The sequence below is a fragment of the Patiria miniata genome, unplaced genomic scaffold (assembly GCF_015706575.1).
Source record: "Patiria miniata isolate m_02_andy unplaced genomic scaffold, ASM1570657v1 HiC_scaffold_1, whole genome shotgun sequence".
Lineage (NCBI taxonomy): Eukaryota > Metazoa > Echinodermata > Asteroidea > Valvatida > Asterinidae > Patiria > Patiria miniata.
The window spans coordinates 19,244,832-19,265,775 of NW_024037047.1; the positions used below are offsets into that span (position 1 = coordinate 19,244,832).

Consider the following 20,944-nt stretch of genomic DNA (forward strand, 5'->3'; position numbering starts at 1 on the left):
CAGAATCAGAAAAAAGTCAAATGTCGTTGAAGAATTTAAACATTAACCAAAAACCTAAATGTTTACTTCAACATTGTGCCAAATCTTGCTGAATTTGGTATCGTAAGGGTAAAATGATTTCTGCTCACTATAGTAACCGGTTTTGCCTTTTTTTGACAAATTTAATCGACCGTAAACTTTACTAATTAAAGATAACATTGTTTTCATACACAAGGGCTGGTGGTTGGATCGTCATAAAACTTGGTGGGAAGACAGATGATGTTTTTTGTAGGCAAAATCCGAAGTGACGCCATAATGACGTAATCGGTTGATTTCTGTACAATTTTTGTTTATGAATTTCCAAATATACTTCTGAAATATTAACAACAAAAAAATGCGGAAAAGCATGTCCTGTTCATCGGATAGCTCTCGTTTTTCTTTTCTTTTTGTTCCACCCCAAAATCCCATAGACTTTGTACACATTTTTAACCGCGGCATTGTGACCTTAAACAAACTCGTATTCTAATGAAACCTAACTCTAATTTTGTTTGTATCAGATTGTGCGCGTTCCGCGTCCATTTTTATATCATGTAATTGGACAATATTTCACAAGCTGCGTTGACGCGATTCTACCGCGATAGGCCAATCGGACTTACAGTTCTTTAGATATAGGGTCTTAAAGTTTGAACATTTAAGATGACGTCACGTGACCCATGATGACGTTATCATGACGTCACTCTTCGGGACACAAACTCACTATGGGGTCTTTACATAGGTTAGGTTTCATTAGAATACGAGGTACCCCAAAACTAGTAATATTTTCGTTCACACAAACTGTTCTTCTTGCCCTAGATTCTTTTGGATTAATTTTTTTTTAACATATCTTGTTTAAATTTAACACAAGTGTTGATCAGCTGATGTGCTTTGCGTTAACCCTAAAAGAGCTGGGTTATTTTGACCATCTCTCAGCCGGGGGTGGGGGGGATTCCGACCCCCCTAAGATCTCAGCCATCGAGTGACGAAAAATTAAAAAACCCGGTACATGCACAGAAAAACTTATGATGAACATACTCAAGAAATTTAATAGGTCAAAGGATTTTAGAATTATGGCTTATTAATTATCCATATGCACGAAAGGTAATTTTGTTTTTTTTGGTGAACACTACGTATATGGGTAAATTCATCTTCACGACGCGTAGCGCCGGAATTTTTTTCGCTGTGCGGCAAGCCATGGTCCGAATTTTATGTTTTTTGGTAACAAAAGATGCGCAAGACTAGAGGCTAAAAAGTCAAAACAGCTCGGGTCGCGAAAAAAAAATTGTCAAGGCTATCGCGAAAAAAGTTGAGGTGAGGGGGGCAGATTCCGCCCCGGCCCCTTTAGGGTTAAGATGAGCAAAGTGACCTGCTGCCAGTATTTGATCAGCTGACGTGCTTTGCGTTAAGATGAGCGAAGTGACCATCTGCCAGTCCAAAATTGATTGCAACAATTATACAATTAACCAGCAGTGAAAACAAGGACCACTTCGTTCCTCTTTCAGAATGTTTAGCAAGTCTCGTTATCAAGGTACCGTTATCGTCTGTACCAACTTTATTTTGCCTACAGATATCGCCCTGTAACACTGATACATTCCTGTTACCAACGCCCTGTCCCTATCATTCGTTCGTTTCTGGTTCTGTTTACTAACTGTTTGTATATTATTTACAGGCAATAAGACCCTGAGACAAGGAGCCTGAAGGTAGCAGATCCACATTGGATCGACGCTCTGTTATGTTGCATCTGTACCACTTAGGGTGTATTTATGCATGGAGTCTATGGGCAAATGACTCGTTAGGCTTCCCTACCATTGTGACGAAGAGGTTTGATTTAATATTTCGTATTTCAATGCCTTTTGACTCGTTCGACGTATCCTATCAACACTGCCTTGAACATCAAAGGCAGAATCTCTTAATTGCCATTTCTGTAATTTTTCTGCCCTCCCGCTGCGTATCGCTTTCTAAAGGTTCGTTGTTTACACGGTTGTGTAATTATCTAGACCAACCTTGATTGCTGCTGAGGATTCTGTGTTTTTTACCGGAAGCCGCTTCAGCTCGTGCGCGGTGCCGCACCGTTTCATATCGATTCGTGACTGTTTATGTCCGAGATGGTCTTTATTGTTCAATTTCAAGACAATATTTGGTTAATTTTCAAGACGATATTTTGTTTAAACTGGAAACTGTAATTACAAGGTGGTGCCCATTGGCTGTTACGTTACCGCTTCCAGCGTTAGCGCCACCCATACTGTAACATTCAACAAATCAGAAAACGTTGTGCCTTCGTGGCAAGTTCGGGCTTGTTCCTGATTGGTTATATGCATGCATATGAGTGACGTCATCCTGTTTGTAGTCTGCGGCTGCTTAACTGCTGAGGCGAGCGCGTGGCGTTTTGTTTTCTGTGATTTATGATCAACACTAACGGAGTCTTCATCATTGCGTCAATCAGGTTTGGTCTAAGTAAGTCAGGCTCTTTCCTGCAGATCGTCGCTTAGTACTCTACATGCGTTCCTGGTGTGGTGTGTGTGTCGTTCATTGCATCAATCAGAAAAAGTTTCCAGTAAGGTTTTACGTTGATTCTGTTGTCCAGTAGTCAACGTGGGTATAGTTACCTTTTTATAATTCGCGTTGGTGTGTGAAGCGTAAATACATCTCAGCAGATTGTGCTCAGAATTCACCTGCATCGTGGACAATGGACGGAGCAGCAGCTTTGGTTCTGATGTTGTCAGCAATGGCAGGTAAGATTGAATAATGTATCACCTGTGGCATGTCGATCCTCTGACTGGTTGGTTGGCAAAAGAAGACAAGCTATATAGCCTCATCAGGAGCAGCGACACAATGTGCACCCCTCCCATTTATTTCCAACATGAAACGCTTATAATCCAGGCACCAAATTGAAAAGATTTGTTTTTGCACCACATTCCTAGTTCCCCAGACTGACATACTAAAAGTCTTTAAAAATCCAATTGGTGGAAATTTAAATCATACCAAATTTGCATAAATTGTAAATACCTGTCATGTAATAAATTGGTGGAAATTTTAATTTTTTTTATTTTTGTTTTTTTTGGAGAGATTTATTTTGGTTAATCTACTTTAATACTCATCCTTACTTCAATAAGATTTTCTAAGGCAAAGAAGCGACTGAATAACTATGAGGACATAGTAACGATCCAAAATGGCTACTACTATACCTTAAATTGAGCGCATTTACTTTGTCTCCGTTATTATCGAGTAGTCTTGCCAAACCTCAGCATGAGTTTCAAACCTTCAAACCTCAGGTGAGCTTCGAATTCGCCAAGTAGCTTTCTGGCACAGTTACCCTGCTAAAACTTTATGGAAAGTCAAGTGAACTATGACAGCATTTTTTTTAGCAGGCGCAGAAAACCAAAACGGGGGGGGGGGGGGGGGGGGGGGGGGGGGGGAGAGGTGTCGGTAAATTGGGTAAAAAAGTAGGTGAAGGGTTGCCTGGCGTTGAGGACTCTTATTCAGGCAGCCGCTACCGGGCAACAAATCAACACGATAGCCCCTTTTCAAAGTTCAGCTTCGTTTAATACCGCTTTTACTTTATCATTCAAAGATTTTAATGTTCCGAACAAATGCACAAAACCTTGCTTCATGTATAACAACAAGATATTTCTGTAAGAAAACATTGAGGAATGTTGAGCTGGAAACTTCAAGTTAGGGACCCAAGTAGAAGTCGAAGCCCAAATGCAGACGACGCCGCGTTTTGGAATACACCTAGGTAACCTTCGTCGGATTCCCAAACAAAATGACGCAGCAAAGCTCACCCCTCGTACTATCCGAGTGCACGAACTATACGACATGCAGCAAAGCTTGCTCCTCGTACCATACGAGTGCACCAACTATACGAGATGCAGCAAAGCTCGCCCCTCGTACTATACGAGTGCACAAAGTATACGAGATGCAGCAAAGCTCGCCCCTCGTACTATCCGCGTGCACAAACTATACGAGATGCAGCAAAGCTCACCCCTCGTATTATCCGAGTGCACAAACTATACGAGATGCAGTAAATCTCGCCCTTCGCACTATTCGAGTGCACAAAGTATACGAGACGCAGCAAAGCTCGCCCCTCGTACTATCACAGTGCACATACTATACCAGATGCAGCATAGCTCGCCCCTCGTTCTATCTGAGTGCACAAACTAAATGTGATGCAGCAAAGCTCGTCCCTCGTACTATCCGAATGCACAAACTGCAAAGCTCACCCCTCGTATTATACAAGTGCACAAACTTTGCAAGATACAGCAAAGCTCGCCCCTCGTACTATACGAGTGAACAAACTATACGAGATGCAGTAAAACTCGCCCCTCGTTCTATCTGAGTGCACAAACTAAACGAGATGCAGCAAAGCTTGCCCCTCGTACTAACCGAGTGCACAAACTATACGAAATGCAGCAAAGCTCGCCCCTCGTATTATCCGAGTGCGCAAACTATACTAGATGCAGCAAAGCTCACCCCTCGTACTATCTGAGTGCACAAACTATACGAAATGCAGCAAAGCTCGCCCCTTACTATTGTGACGGGGATCTCCCCAGGCCAAACCCAAGTTCGTTAGGACCAAGTGACAAGCTCTCCACTCTTTCAGCCGAACTGTTGTCTTTCGCCAAGTCTGGTCGAGTTGCGAAACTTAGCAGATTGCTGTGCACTTGTGTAGGGTTCAAATTTTCCCTATCACGAACGAACGGGTTAGTACTTGGCTTACCCTCTTCCATCTTGCGCCATCTTGCCCGGACAGAAACAGCGTCAAGTCGTCTATGACTTGACTCTCACGTTCTAAGGCAATTGGCGTCGACCCTGCTCGGGATTTTATCCTTGAGTCTGAGTCTTTCAGAGGCGTACTTTCCATAAAGCTGGCCTCCCTCCCAGCTTCGTCTAGTAAGACCTCCACTCTAGTTAACTCTTTTACCTGGGCCATGGGCGTCCTTGTGGGTGAGGCCGTAGACCTGGGCGTCTCCATGGACATCTCGCTGCCGAAGTCCTGGCCTTCCAAGGAGGGCATGGATGATGCCGGGCTATGGGGTGGGGACGCCTCCACCGTCTTCATCAGCTGGAGCATAGCTCGGGGCTTACCTCGCTGTCCATAGGGGGAATCGGCAGGCCGTGGAGACCGGACTGGACCCAGCAGGGGGGACAGGCGGGGGTGGGGGTGGGAGAGAGGGACAAAACAGCCGTGTATAGGGCCGTCTCGTCATCTGACGGGGCGGTTGCAGGGGTCTCTGGTTGGGGATTTGCTGGATTTACCGGTGTGTCTTTGGGAGCTGGTGGGCTCCCAGTCACTACCAGTTCTGCCGAAGAGTTAGACTGGTACCTGGCCTTCTTCATGGCTGGAGATGAGATGCCCGGTGGAACATCGTTGGCTAACAGCTCATGGTGGCACATCTATATATGCCTCTGCAGGGCCGCAGTACGTGTTTGCATGGCCGTCTGGACATCCCATCAGCATTTCCATGCTTCTTTCCGCTTCTGTGCTCTACGACTAAGTCTTATTGAGACAGGACTTCCATCCACCTTGCCAGCTGACTCTCTGGGTTCTTAAAATTAAGTACCCACCGCAATGCGGCATGGTCAGTTCTGACGGTCACTTTTCGGCCATACAGGTATTGCTTGAAATACTTCAAATATACCCGTGACCACAGCCAACAACCAAGCCAAGTAGTTTCGCCCAGGTTTGCTGAGCTTCCGGCTTTCATAAGCAAGCACCTTCTCGTCACCATCTTGGACCTGGGATAGCACCGCCCCGATACTGTCACCACTGGCATCGGTGTCCAAGATAAAGTCACCCTCAGGCACTGGGTATGACAGAACCGGAGTAGCCTGGAGCCTGCTCTTCAGCTCGTCATATGCCTGTTGACAACTGTCAGTCCATACGAACTCCTTTGATTTTTCGGTCAGGGCATGGAGTGGGCTCGCAATTTTTGCAAATCCCTGTATTAACTTCCGGTAGTACGAGGCGAGACCCCTTTAGCTTCTCACATCTCGTACACACCTTGGAATTGGCCAGTTTGCCACTGCTTCAACCTTTTGGGGGTCTGTGGCCACGCCTTCTGATGGCACAATGTGCCCCAGGTAAGCGACAGACTCCTGAAACAAATGGCACTTGCTGGGCTTTAACTTCAGCCCGGCGTGTCTCAGCCGATCAAACACCACTTGGAGACGTTCTAAGGTCTCCGACACTGTTCTACCGAACACAATGATGTCATCCAAATATATCAGTAGGATTTTCCATTGTAAGCCGGCCATGACTTTCTCCATGAGCCGCTCAAAGGTTGACGGGGCGTTGCAAAGCCCAAAGGGCATGCACCTCCATCGATACAACCCGTTTCTCACAACAAATGTGGACTTTTGACAGGCGTCCTCGTCAAGAGCAACTTGCCAGTACCCCGACGTTAAGTCGGGTGTACAGAACCACTTTGCCCCTCGCAATGCATCGAATGTTTCATCGATGCGCTGGACAGGGTACGCATCTTTGACAGTGACTGAATTCAGCTTTCTGTAGTCAATACAGAAGCGCTTCTTACCGTCTTTCTTGTCAACCAGGACAACATTAGCTGCCCAGGGACTATCGCAGGGTTCTATTACTCCCCGCTTCTCCAGATAGCTTATTTGCTCCTGGATTTCCTGCTGATGCAGGTACGGATGACGCCTCACCCGCTCTTTAATCGGCCTAGCATCACCAGTGTTTATGTGATGCTTGACCACGTCCGTGCGACTGATGTCATGGTCACCGTTGGACAACACATCCTGGAAGTCTTTTCGACATTCCCAGACATCACCATGGTACTTGGCCTCTACTTTGGCTGTACCCTTTTCATATAAGTCTTGCAAATGCAGGGGCAACTCCTTCCCTGTGTTTGCCTCCGCGTTCAGTTCATCATGAATAGAACTTGCCTCAACTTGGGAGATAACCCCCGCTGTTGTTCCCTCACGGGCAGCTCTTTTCTCCCTTCCGGGATTGAAGACCCGTAGCGGAACAACATCAGCTTCAGTCTCAACCAGAGATCTGGCCAACAACAAGCCTTTCTTTGCTAAGTAACCACCACCTTCCACCGGTTCTACTATGGCTGGCCCGAGCAAGTCGGGACCCTTCCTAGCAATTTTGCCGGGAACCACTGCTTCATGACCTGGTGGGATTACCGTAGTTTTACAAACTACAACGCGTCCCACGAAGGGCTCGCCTGCATCATTTGTGCACTTGATTCTCTCACCATTGAGCCTCCACATCCTTAATTGGAAGTGCATGTTTCCAACTGTTGGCACGAGAAAATCCATGCCCAGGATACCATTGTATTAGATCTAAGCAAATACAGCCTTCACTTGGTGCGTGGTCATACCAACTTGCACCTCAACCAGAAACATGCCAAGCACAGCTAACTGGCTTCCGTCCACCTGTTTTACCTGGACGTCTACCGTCTCCAAAACGGGTCTTTTCTCTTTTGGGATTTGGTAATACACCGCACCACTTATTAGAGTGTTGGTGGACCTCGTGTCAATCGAGAATCGACACTTGGTTGCTCTTATCAACCCATACACAAACAACCCATACCTAGAAACACGGCTTGGATCAGACAGAGTTATTACTCGTTGCCCATCCTCACGTTTGGACCTCCCATTTCTATTTTTGGTTTCATCACCGAGTCTACTTTTGGACCCTTTCGACCCCTCAGCCTTCCCGCGGGTCCTCCGGGGCTGACCGTTGTTTCCCTGCTTTGGAGTTCCTTTACACTCCCGGGCGAAAAGCCCTCTCTCACCACATATGAAACACCTAAAGGTTCCAGCTTCGGCTTTCCCGGGCATTTGTACGTCTTCTGAGACACCACGCCCTTGCCTTGTCCATGGCCTTTACTCTTGTCAGACAATGATTTGACCAACTCAGCCACAGATTTCAATGTCTTGGCCTGCTCATCGAGACTTTTCCTGTAGAGTCTCTAATCTCTGCTATGTTACAGAGTCCATAGTCCTCGCCAATTTGGCAGGCCTTCGGTCCAGCAATCTATGCTGTTCGACCTTCTCAAAATGCTCAGTCTCCAGGGCAGCCTGGACTGCTTTGTCCAAGGATTTTGGACGGGCCCTGTTGATGCCCTCTCTAATTGAGTTGCTGTCAACGGCATCTACGAAGTGGTTCTCTGCCGACTTCTCTCGAGCCTCTTCCTGTAATTCAGGGTATGCTCGCGCCGTTAACTCGTGGATTGCTTGCCCTAATTCTAGCAATTCCTCTTTCTGCTTTTGGCGCCGGTGTTTAAGCTCAACGAGATAATTCTCACTCTGTCGAGCTGACCCAAACCTATGCTCAAGAAACTCTACCTGCGCACTGTACGTGTGCTTTTGACCTGAGTCGCCCAACAACCGTAGAGCATCCCCTTGCAAGCTTGCGGATAACCACTTCGCAGCTTGCTCTTCGCTCCACTGGTTTACCTCACGGCATGACTCAGAATGGCGGAAGTACGCCTTCCAGAGCACTTTCCAACTATACCGGTCAGGGGTTATATTTGGCCTAAGATTTGGTGGCCCTACACTTCCCTTCAGACCTAAGTCGCCATGGACACGTGCCTCTCATTTCAGTGGCCAAGGACCTACTGACGAGCTGTCCACTCTTTCAGCCGAACTGCTGTCTTTCGCCAAGACTGGTCTAGTTGCGAAACTCAGCAGATCGCTGTACATTTGTGTAGGGTTCACATTTTCCATATCACGAATGAACGGGTTAGTACTTGGCTTACCCTGCTCCGCGCCATCTTGCCCGGACAGGAACAGCGTCAAGTCGTCTATGACTTGACTCTCGCGTTCCCAGGCGATTGGCGTCGACCCTGCCCGAGGGTTTATCATTGAGCCTGAGTCTTTCAGAGGCGTACTTTCCATAAAGCTGGCCTCCCCTCCACGTTTGTGGGCCCAGTCAGTCACCATCTTTGTGTCTGACTCTCGTCTCCCCGTTGCTCCAGGGACATACCCAGTAGTCTCTTCGGGCAACCTCAGCTCAACATCGGTATCTACCTCATGGAATATACGCCGGCTCCCACCTGGCGTGATGGTGTTCCCTCCCTTTGGAGAACCACCCGACTGCGTCTCCATGGCAGCCTCTAACTTCTTTGCAATGAGATATTGTTCCCACTGCAGAAATTGAGCTTCCATTCGCAGTCGCTGCACCTCGGCCTCAGCACTTGAGATGCCCGCTTGACCCTGCGAGCCTTTGCTCATAATTGAAAACAACCACAACAATCACACTCGAAAACAAACAACAAACAACCGATTAAACCACAGTACAATTAGCAATACAAGTCAAAACACAATGTGCAATCCAATAATTTAACAGCGAAATCACTTAATCAATTACAATCATCCCACTTCTGACACCATTTGTGGCGGGGATCTCCACGGGCCAAACCTAAGTTCGTTGGGACCAAGTCTGACACCTATTAAAGTGTAGCTGATCTTCCCGTACCCAAGCTTTCCCAAGACGAGAGACCAATCAGAGCGACCTCAAGGCTTAAGGAGCAGGTCCGTTTTGGAGGAAATATACCGCCGATTATGATGATTGTGATTACACAATAATTGTTAATTGCACAATAAACCAACAACAAATACACCTGGACAACAGGAATGTCGGCACCACAAATGTAATTGTAATTTATTAAACAATAATCAAGAAATGTGCAGTAGTGTTTTTGTCTTAATGAGGTTGTTAATTATCAGGGCCACTTAATTACACTTGGGAGTTAACTGACAGCTCACCTAAGCAGCAACGCGCACAGCCTGAACAATGCGTCCAATGTAGAAAATGCACACTAAGTCAACAATGTACACTAATGTAAACAATGCACAATGCGTCAAATGTAGACAATGCACACTAAGTCAACAACGCACACTAATGTAAACAACACACACCAATGTATTAAGTAATACACACCAATGTAAGAAATGTACGCCGATGTAAGTAATACACGCTGTTCAGCCTTAACCTGGTTTACGCTTTACCCATGCAAGCTAGCGTCAGCATCGTTCGGTACATTCACTTGTACGGCTGCGCGTCAGCATCACACAGGGCAATTTCAGCACAGTTATGGCCAGCGCCTTGACACAGTGCGCGTCAGCCTTACCCAAAACACAGAGCGCGAGCAATACACGACCTCACCGTCCGCTGTCCACAGCACAACTCCTCCGCGCGACCAGGTGAATGGCCCTCACCTGAACATGCATACGCCGTACAAACATATATGCATGTACTAAACCTATGGGCCTTTGACAACCAAAAGCGTACGTGCATATTAGTCACTGGGCTCTTACGATCCGCCCAGTCACCAACACACAGTGAATATACGTTATTGCAATACGAATGACGGAGTAAATAAACTAGCTATACGTCCCTACACTTTCCGCTACACTATCCTCACCTAATCAACCTCGTCCCCAGTGCTTACTTTATTTCCAACCTGGTTTCCAATAGTAAACCCGGGATAGGAACTTTCTTCCTGTATCCTGATTCGATACCGCAATTGGCTAGTAATGGATTTTTATCGTGTACTTGGTGTTATTATTCACAACGTGCAGTACGTATTTTCGCGATCATTTGTCCATGCCTTCTCGAAAATACTAATTTCCTTTTCAATATGGTCATATTAATATGAAATATGATACTGCATGTTGTCTCGATAAAATCTTAACAGTTTAATTTTAAAAAATCGTGTTTTTGTAACTCACGCCGTGCTCGCGCTGCGACGAATTGACTCTGTTTTTACCCCAGACGCCGCATACAAAAACAAACGCTAATGTAACTCATATCCAGGCACCAGACTATTGCTCATTTGCATACGTGTTCAAAAATCTTGCACATGCAAATGATCCAATACCAGGGTGAGAGAGCAGGTAGTGATGGGCGCGTACTGTTCGACACCCTGGGGACGAGGTTGTCACCTAATATTTATCAGACATAGTCAGAATCGTTTGGTGTGGGAACCAGACTACAGCGGGGGTGGCGTGGTGATCACCATTTGACTATAGAGAGCGCTGTTCGTCATTTGTGTATGTGCAGACACACACATACGGGCACTTTATTCGTCAATATTTTGCGATTTCAATGAAAAGAGCTTTTGATTGTTAAAAACGTTGCATATTAGTTTACATTAGGTTACATTAGGCATCATTGGCTTTCATCTGTGTTTTTATTTCAATTAATTCCAAAGTGTTGTTGATTGGTGTGGAGAGCCAGCAGAGGGTGTGTTACTCCGGTCCCCCACCGCAACCTGATCCTGATAATCCGGATGACTGGATGAAGCAAGTTATTCAAGAGATACGAAAGCGTTGCCCGGGAAGGAGGCAACCCAGTACTCCAGCTGCTGGTACGATGTCCCATACGGGAGGTTCGACTAATAAACATGTGGATTTGTTCTATAGGTTATACATGTATTGCATTGGGATTGAACATTCTATTTTGAATGATGTTAATTGCGATGCTGCAATTGACATTAAACACCTGCTAATGTGCGAAATGAGAAGATATGCTTGTCGTGCTTAATTTGTTTCACGTTTGATTTTTTGCCACAAAAAATGTTATACGTTCGACTCCACCCATTTCGAAAAAAAAATGGTTTGTTTTATGCAAGTCCCCAAAGTAAAACCAGAAAAAAGATCGACAACGGAAAATCCTTTGGTGCATAGTCATGCTCCATGTATTTTCATTCTGATTTATTTAAGGTAAAATTTGAAGTATTATTATGTGTTTTACACCCAATCACGGTTTAGGATCAAATGATCTTGCTCACGATATGAGTGGGTTTTTTTTTAATTATCAATAATTATGAATAAATGTTCCATTTGTTCACTCATTTGTCACCAGCAGAGTGTTCCAGTCTGCAACCCCTTGGTATGGAGAACGGGACAATACAAGATAATCGCATCACGGCGTCCAATATTCGCAGCTGTTGCCCTGCAAGTCAGGCACGCCTAAACAATTACATTGGATGGCAAGCCTAGTATGTATCAAAGGGAAATACAACACCTGACACGTAACTCTCATATCTATATTCCCTCTGTATCATTACAATGCCACAAAACGCTCCTGAATGTGTTTAATTAATGAACATCTAATTGAATCAATGTTTTTTTATGTTATGTTTCATTGGCGGATCCAGCGGGGGGGGGGGGGGGGGGGGGCAACGGAAGAACGGACGGTGATCGGACGAGCCACCCGTTTTGAGTTTGAGGAAGAACAATCGTACAAAAGCCGTTGCAATTTTCACGCACCTCCTAAGACTTTATGCGCGGGTTATGATGGTCGCACGATATGCGGATAAAACAAGGGAAAACAAACTGTAGTGGAGTCTCATTTCGCGTATTTTTTAGCGCGTCATACGTCCATGAGACTGCACACGAGCAACTGCTGCGTACAATGCGTATGAAGTCAAACCGTTTTCACGCTCTGGGCTTGGTGACTAAACAAAATCAAACAATGGCCATTTCAGATTCTATTAAAATATTTATCGGATACGTTTCATGCCAGTTTGTTACACTCCCCAAATATGGATCCGCTTTAATGACATATTCAAATTCATGTCAGTTATGTGACCGAGCGCGGAACAATTACAAATTATGTGCATTGTCTCAACTTAAGGCTTTGAATGCAGAAGAAACTTCATAAGAGCAAGAGTTTATAGGCCTATATGTATTTGAAACAAATGAAACAAAATATCCCCTCACAACTTTAAAAACTTCTGCAAAAAAAATCAGGGGAAAGTGGCCAGGAAACGCCTCAGATCGCACCACAGAGCATCTACGATCCAAAATTTCCCGGGGCCCTTAAATGGGCCCCGGACCCCATGCCATAAGGGCTTCGCGCTCCGTGCTCAGCGCTCGCCTTAGTCCTCCGGCCAAATTTCCTCTATGCTATAATTTCACCCTAGCAGTGCCCCCACCTTTTGGTACCTTCAGCGAATGGCTGAGGCTCGGACTGCAAGTGGCCTAAATCCCTTTCCAAAATAAGAAGTTGTGAAAAAATACGGAGATGGAACATGGTTCTCAACTTTGAGTGCATAACAAACTTTATAAAGAACACAAAAATAACACATTTAAATGGAATTTTCGATGTTTAAAACGTTTTCTAAACGGTAGAAAGTGACCAGGAATCGCCTCAAATTGCACCACAGAGCATCTAAAATCCAAATGTTTCCGGGGCCCTAAAGTGGGCCCCGGACTCCACGCCGTAAGGGCTTCGCGCTCCGCGCTCGAAAGTCCTGGACCCTTCATTACAATTCTAGCCCCCCCCCCCGGCAAACGGCAGTCTGGATCCGCCCCTGCGCTTTGTTTTATTTTGTTCAACAATCTTTTTCTTGTTTAGTTCTCTTTTTCATTATAAAACAAATATTATCCCGGCCAAAGCCCAACCCGGATGCGCATTTGAATTGCACACTGTAACGACTTTCAATAACTGTGTTCAATTTTCAAATCCATTCCACAACCGGATTTGCGGAGTATTGTTATTTCATTGTTCCTCATCCTCTCTTCCCTCTGTGTACAGTTACTTCACCAATGCCTGGATCGAGGTGAACCTCGATGAGCCTACAGTGGTCAGCGGGGTCATCACACAAGGCCACCCCTCTCACGATTATTATGTGAAGAAGTACAAGGTGTCGTACAAGAAGCAGTCCTCATCTGACTATGAACACGTAACAGATGGAAACGGAAATAACAAGGTGGGTATCAATCATGACTAAGTCTTGCTGTAAGCTAAATTTAACTGATATACGTTGGACAGTTTTGGGCAAAAAAAACCACAATATTGTAAACGTAACTTTTCTTTAAATTATAATTTAGTTTGGGCTTTTCTCGAATTTTGATAGCTGTATTCTGTACGACGTTATTCGGTTCCATGCTAATGCAATCATTTAGCAATTCCGAAATCGTGTCTAATTATAGCAACCAAAGAAGCAACGACAGAAAATATTGATGCTACATTCTCCAATAGAAAGGTTTTTCATGAGAAAATTACTTTAAGTAAAAAAAAAAGGTAAAATGCTCTTAAGCTGAAGTAATAACCCATGGAGCCCAGTTTAGAGAAGTTTATATGGCTGAATAAGAACTTAAAAGTGAGTTCCCACCCAGGACACACAGTTTACTTTTTTATATATTTACGGTTTGTTGACATTCTGTTTGGAAGGACGACTGTTGAGATTGTCCGCTCTTTTAATAGTCTTGGTCTAAGACGTTACTGCAAGGAGGCTACTTTTGTTGCTAACGTGCGTTAATTGCATTGGGATTCATTTCAGGTGTTCATCGGTAACACTGATGGCGACACCCCGGTCACTAACCTGTTTGATGAGAGTGTGGTCGCCACGGTAGTGCGCATTGAGCCTACTGGATGGTATGGTTATGTTGCTCTGCGATTGGAGCTGCTTGGATGTCGCCGTGATTAATTCAGTTGAAGCATTCAGTTGATTCTGTTCGACAGCGCTGACATTTCATTCAATGCAAAATAAATTCGACTTCTATGTTGAATATTGATTATTAAAAAAAATTAGTATATTTGGTAAGAGGAATATTTTTCAGAAAGCAAAAACAAACTGAGGATTTGGAATAATCACTAAAGGCCCTTGCGTGAATTTGTGTCTTGAGAAAAGAGAAAGCGAAGTACGTGTGAAAACTTGGCCTTGTGTATCTCTTGAAAAGTTATAGCGGTTTTCTGTTTGTTTTTTTTCATAGTATTTGCGCTGTAAGTAGAAACGTCTAAACTATAATTGTGGTACTTTGTTGTATAGTAAAAACAAAATGTATGTTAAGCTGTGCTGCTATCTTCAATCTTCAATACAATGTATTATATTCATACATTGTTCGAAATAAACAAAAATCAATGAACTGTTAAAAATACAATACATAATTGACCAAAACAATAAACTCGGAAAATCAAAGTGAATTGTGGGAACAGGGAAACCTCTCGATAATTGAAATATTTTAGTAATCAAACTGTTTGAATAAGGGCCGGTTCATATACTTCACTCGAATTCCATTGCAAAGCGCATCTGAGGTCAGGATCATTCGCCGTGAAATTCGCCCGAGTTGAAAAGTGTGGTTTTTCTTTTGCCAACTCACAGCGCGTTCGCGTTCGCTTTTGTGCCGAGTAAGATGGGGCTTTTGCTTCTAGATGTTATTCACTGTGGTATTTTGCTGTAAATATAAGACAATTTAAGTCACGATATTAAATCATTGTACAATCATTTCGGAGCACATTTTGGTGTTAGATGTATAGTGTATTGTTACGGAAAAGTAACATTTTATTGCTATTATATATTGTAATATTGTTAGTACAGTGTTGGACAATGTTATCAATGTGATGACTTATTGCTGTGGATGTACAGGTTTATCAGAATTCCAAAATTACAAACTTTTAGAGGTCAAATACGGTGGAGGTTAGCTTTTGTGAATGCAGAAATTATTAAGAAAAGAAAAGAATATAAGAGAATATTTCCCAAATATTCGTAGTTCGTGCGAATATCGACGAGTTATCGTAAAGAGAAGCTAAGAGGCAGCCATCTTGATCTCATTGAGGGATATACCAATATTGTACATTTATTATTTAACTGTTGTTTTTGCTTAGCGGTTATGTTCCTATTTGTGAAATAAAAAATGTCTATAAATAAACCATGTATTTGGTCTTGCTTGTTTAGTATTTGCTTGATTTGTTCCATGATCGAATCATAACTCGAATCAGATCAGTAGATGTGCGTTGCGATAGGATTAGAAAGCAGAATGGATTTGCGGCCAGTGCACATTTGATTGTCTGTAAAAGTGACCACTATTTCGAAAGCAAGGAAATGTGTATATTGTATATTGTTTTCTCTTCATTTTGTGTTTCTTTCTTTATTTTATTTTTGTCAAGGGAAAGAAGAAAATTCCCTTGGTCCCCCTCCTCGTTACTCCCATGTTACTTTATGGTACATGCTGTCTGACAAGTGCACCATGAATAGATAACGCAATGAACGACCCATTTATTAGGTACTTTGTTAGTCTCCTCCTGAAACATCCTCTGGGGATCTTGAAAACATTATCTAGGGATGTTGACGTTTACCGCGTCATATGTTGAATTGCCGTCAAATGGCTAATTGGAGCGTTTACTAAACAGTGGAACCTTGGGCCATACTATCGTGGCTTTGGTGAAGCTGCGAAGCCACGAAGCGGAGCGGATGCGAACTCGGCGCGAAAGATTTTTCTAACATTTTGTGAGGCCTTGGTTGAATTATTTATAAGGTTGCAAACATGAATCATTGTTATTTTGAAGCGCATGCGCATACGATTCAACGGGTACCACGGAGGACTCCTATTGTTCGGCATGTAAATGATTCATTCGACCGTGCGTGACTTTTCAGAAATTCCGCTGAACCCAAAATCTTTACATTTGTATCGGTCTCAATTTTTTACTCGAATGTCTTGGCAACGACAGCTCCTGTGCCAAGTTCTCGGATAACCTCAACATCCAGGTCACCAATAAACATCGCGAGTGTAGATGGAATTTCGATTTTAGACTCATGGCGTCATCAGGTGTCAAGCTGCGTCACATTTAAGGTGCATTTTTGAAAGCCCGATATCTCCTGAAGACATCTCCTGAAGATAAATCCAATTGGGTTGAATCATTACAGTGTTATAAATGTAAATTTCAGTCGTGATGACCTGTCATGTGACCTCACATTTAAGGCGCAATTTGCTGAGGTCTCGCGAGAAGTAAAGGTCTGATTCAGTTGTACTTTGTGTATAGTGTTGTGTATTATTCATGCCTATGACATTTATAATGACACCGTGAATTCATGATGAAATATTATGATGAGTCATCACATCTCACAGAACCATTTCAAAAACAGACGAAACAGCTTGTTTTCGTACACAAACACATTTCTAGCTTAATTTGTATTTCATCGGCTGATGTGCTTTGTGTAAAGATGAGATGAACGAAACGACCTGCTGCCAGTCCAAGTTTGATTGCAAAAAAAAAAAAGTTGTATACAATTTACAGACAAAACGACCATCATAATTGCCGAACAAAGTGATTTTCGGTCATAAGGTTACCCCAAAGTAGCAACCACAAGGGCAAAAATACCCCAAAGGTCAACGTGTACCTACTCATTTTCGCAACTATAGTTTTCCCTTCACCTCTGTAGATTCCAAAATCGCCAGATCTTTACCACTATTATGCACAATTGAAGCGATATTACATTCATCGATACTCGTTTTGCTTAAAATTCTCCAATCCGCAATTCCAAACTACAAAAGAAAAATGACCTAAATTGCTGTATAAATAACCTTTTTAGGTGCGGTGCTTCACTGCATTTTTTTTGTTTCCACTTTTACCTACCGCCCTTTATAATATTAACGGGGTTGTAGCGGCAGCACTTCAGGTGGTATAGCTCCTCAATTCTACTAGTGCTACAGCTGGGGAATCGCACAAATTTCTGATGTGGGTCATAGGTCGCAGATCATAGAAATGCAAGGGTTTCGACAGAAGCCTCATCAGGTTCTACATTTATTATCGCATTGATCAATTGGCTCCGTGAAAACTGTGAATATACCAGATAAAATCACAAAGTAGAATCAAAATTATGACGAAAGTGTACATTGATTACATGTTTAAGTGTGATTAACATTATCAGAAAGTGAGACTGGGTTTGAGCACACAAAAGTAATCAGCTCTATCATGTTGCGAATTACTAAGAATTCAGTCGCAAACTTATCATAAAATCATTTCCAATTCAAAGACAATACTCCTTGCATAAGACAATATAATCATCAGAAAATTACCTCCGTGCATCCTATTGTGATTATTGATCAGTATCATCAGCAAATTTCAGATTCAATCAAGTCAGTGTCGAAAAGATTAACTACCATGCATCAGGTCGTCCATTGCGCTTTTGTTGCTAAGAAGCACACTGTACCTCAACAGAGGGCGCTATTCCAAAAAGTGTATTCATCAGGATACATTTACAGGGGTCCTGATTCCGATAAGTGTTGCAATTGCACTTAGTGTGGCAATTGCACTCTATGAAGAGATTCCTTCATAGAGTGCAAAACATAATGACATTGAAAAGTCACCGGTGAGAGTAATTAGAGCCCAAAATAGAGAGTGAAATAAATCACATTCCATAGGACGCCAAAATGTTATGACATTAACTTTCAGAGTTTACCGGACAAAATTGGGTCAGGGAAAATCGGATTCCTGGTGTCCAATTCTGTTCAAATCCAATCTTAAATTCATGAGTGAATGCTTTTAAATACGGCTGCATTGTCACATTACGGGGTACAGTTAAGATTGTCTTCCACATTATCAGCAATGTAGACCTACATTTAAACAAAATCCTCGATCGGCCGTCGAACACAATGGTTCGGACATAATCGGCCGTCGGACACAATCGGCCGTTGGACACAATGGGTCGGACATAATCGGCGGTCGGACACAATGGGTCGAACATAATGGCCGTCGGACACAATGGGTTGGACATGATCGACCGTCGGACACAATGAGTCGGACATTATCGGCAGTCAGACATAACCTCATATGTTTGTCTGTCAGTATTAATTATACAACAACTGAATAAATCCCCGTCATCTGATTGGTGAATTGTAGATCACGTGACATATTATTATTCGGTATAATGCACGGTGCGACCATGCGTTATACCCATACGTTAAACCGTTTCACTTTGCGCTTGTTCCATGACGCGGTATTTGCGTGCAAAATGCATGCTGGTGTGCGCGTTCAGCGTAGCGCGTATTGTTCCAAAGAGCCAGCGCTACAGCGTTGGGTTCAAACATTTTCGTGAAGGGGTAGTTCAACATCTTTAAAATCAAAATAATAATTTACCAATCAAATGACAAGAATTTATTCTGGTGTTGCATAAAACAAATAACGAATGTTTTACGTTCGTGCGATGGAAAGAATAATTTCATTCGGTGACAGATTGAATGTTCTATTCCACTCGGCTTCACCTCGTGGAATATAACATTCAATCTGTCACCTCATGAAATTATTCTTACCATCGCACTCACAAACATTCGTTATTTGTATAACATCCAGGTCCTTATTAAACCTCGCGATTGTAGATGGAATGTCTTTGAAAAGGCTTCGCCACTCGAAAGTGTGGTCAGATTCGCTGATCTAAGCCTCTGTGGCCTTGGTGAAAGGCTACCAAACAGTGAAGCCGCTGAACCAGTGGCGTGGCCAGGAATTTTTCAGTGGGGGGCGCTGGGGGGGCTGGAACATTTCATGGGGGGGGGGGCGTCATGTAGATCAATGATAATTTTTTTAGAAACTCAAAATCTCGGGGGGGGGCGACTGGGGGGGGGGGGCGACAAGGTTTCATGGGGGGCTGTCCCCCACGCCCCCCCCCCCCCCCCCCCGTGGCTACGCCACTGCGCTGAACGTTGATGTCGTAGAGTGGAGGAACAAAGGAGTCGAGTTAAACAATGGAATAGACTGGTTCCTCGTCCCTCCATTGTCCTTTGGATCTTTAATGTGGGGACAGGTAGCTATCAGTGAGTTCCGAATGCATTAGGAAGTTTTCTTCCTATAATGTATGGAAATTAGGTTTAAGCCTTACTTGTGCGACCTCGTCCCCAGGGTGTCGAGCAGTACGCGCCCACCACTACCTGCTCTTTCACCCTGGTATTGGATCATTTCCATGTGCAAGATTTTTGAACACGTATGCAAATGAGGAACAGTCTGGTGCCTGGATATGCGTTACACATTAGCGTTTGTTTTTGTATGCGGTGTCTGGGGTAAAAACAGAGTCAATTCGTGATTTGCGAAAACACGATTTTGGAAATCAAACTGTTACGATCTTATCGAGACAACATGCAGTATCATATTTCATATTAATATGAGCAAAATGTAAAGGAAATTAGTATTTTCGAGAAGGCGTGGACGAATGATCGCGAAAACACGTACTGCACGTTGTGAATAATAGCACTAAGTACACGATAAAAATCCATTACTAGCAAATTGCAGTATCCAATCAGGATACAGGAAGAAAGTTTCCTATCCAGGGTTTACTATTGGAAACGCGGTTGGAAATAAAGTAAGCACTGGGGACGAGGTTGTTACGTGTGATTCCGTCCCCCTGAATTCAAAATCACAATGATGATGTTTGCGCGGAACTAGCCTTGGTCAAGGCGCTAAATGTTAGTCATCCCGGCCGTGGCGCGTAAACAATATCCTCGCTAGGCAAAGGGCCATGCATTATGCAGTGCATTAAAAATACAGCGCGAACAGTGACCTCATGCGGCCACCATTTCTATGCAAATTAGTTGGACCCAATATCGCGCCTTGGTTCAATCGTCGGCAAAAGCTTATGTTTTTCTGTATTTTGCGCTGGATTTCTAGCGCACGACCTCGTATGCGAATACAGATAAGTGAAGCGGGGCTAATATGTGGAGTGTCCAATCACACCTTGGTAAATCCGGACGTCATCAAATTGTTTGCAGCTAGCTATTCGCCTTTTGCGGACGTGACAGAAACCACAATTTCTGTGCATTGGTGCCGTGTGCAGAGACACATAACGTGTACGTGAACATGTATGGATTATGTACAGTGCCACGTTTTACTAAGCAAGTTTCCCCGCAACGATCGACCAATAAGGAAACGACATTTAAGGTCAGCTAAGGCTATTAATATAATGAGCACCACCCCCAAAACCTCACATGGACGATTGAACCAAGGCGCTATATTGGGTCCAACTGATTTGCATAAAAATAGTGGCCGCGTGAGGTCGCTGTTCGCGCTGTATTTTTAATGCACTGTACTGCATGCAAAGCGCATAGACATTATGACTGCATGCATTACAGCGCTACGGCCGGATAAAAAAACAACTAGTGCCTTGACCAAGGCTAGCGCGGAACCAGCCTTTTGCAAATGACACTAGGTTCAGTATACTAATGGTGCAATTTTGGTGGT

The 20,944-nt window shown here is 43.7% G+C and overlaps 1 protein-coding gene across 1 annotated transcript; it reads left to right on the top strand.

Annotated features, from left to right (window-relative positions):
- Positions 1–11,859: 11,859 nt before the first annotated feature.
- On the top strand, positions 11,860–15,455 carry LOC119724792 (retinoschisin-like). The gene is made up of 3 exons (XM_038196008.1): positions 11,860–11,990; positions 13,532–13,706; positions 14,280–15,455. The coding sequence occupies exons 1-3, from the start codon at positions 11,884–11,886 to the stop codon at positions 14,424–14,426; spliced, it is 429 nt and encodes a 142-aa protein (XP_038051936.1). The 5' UTR covers positions 11,860–11,883; the 3' UTR covers positions 14,427–15,455.
- Positions 15,456–20,944: the final 5,489 nt, after the last annotated feature.

Bases quoted from the DNA above. Each gene is read 5' to 3' on its own strand.
- LOC119724792 (XM_038196008.1), top strand. From the start codon at position 11,884: ATGGAGAACGGGACAATACAAGATAATCGCATCACGGCGTCCAATATT. The intron at 11,991-13,531 runs GTATGTATCAAA...CTCTGTGTACAG, and splicing joins TACATTGGATGGCAAGCCTA to TTACTTCACCAATGCCTGGA. The intron at 13,707-14,279 runs GTGGGTATCAAT...GATTCATTTCAG, and splicing joins ATGGAAACGGAAATAACAAG to GTGTTCATCGGTAACACTGA.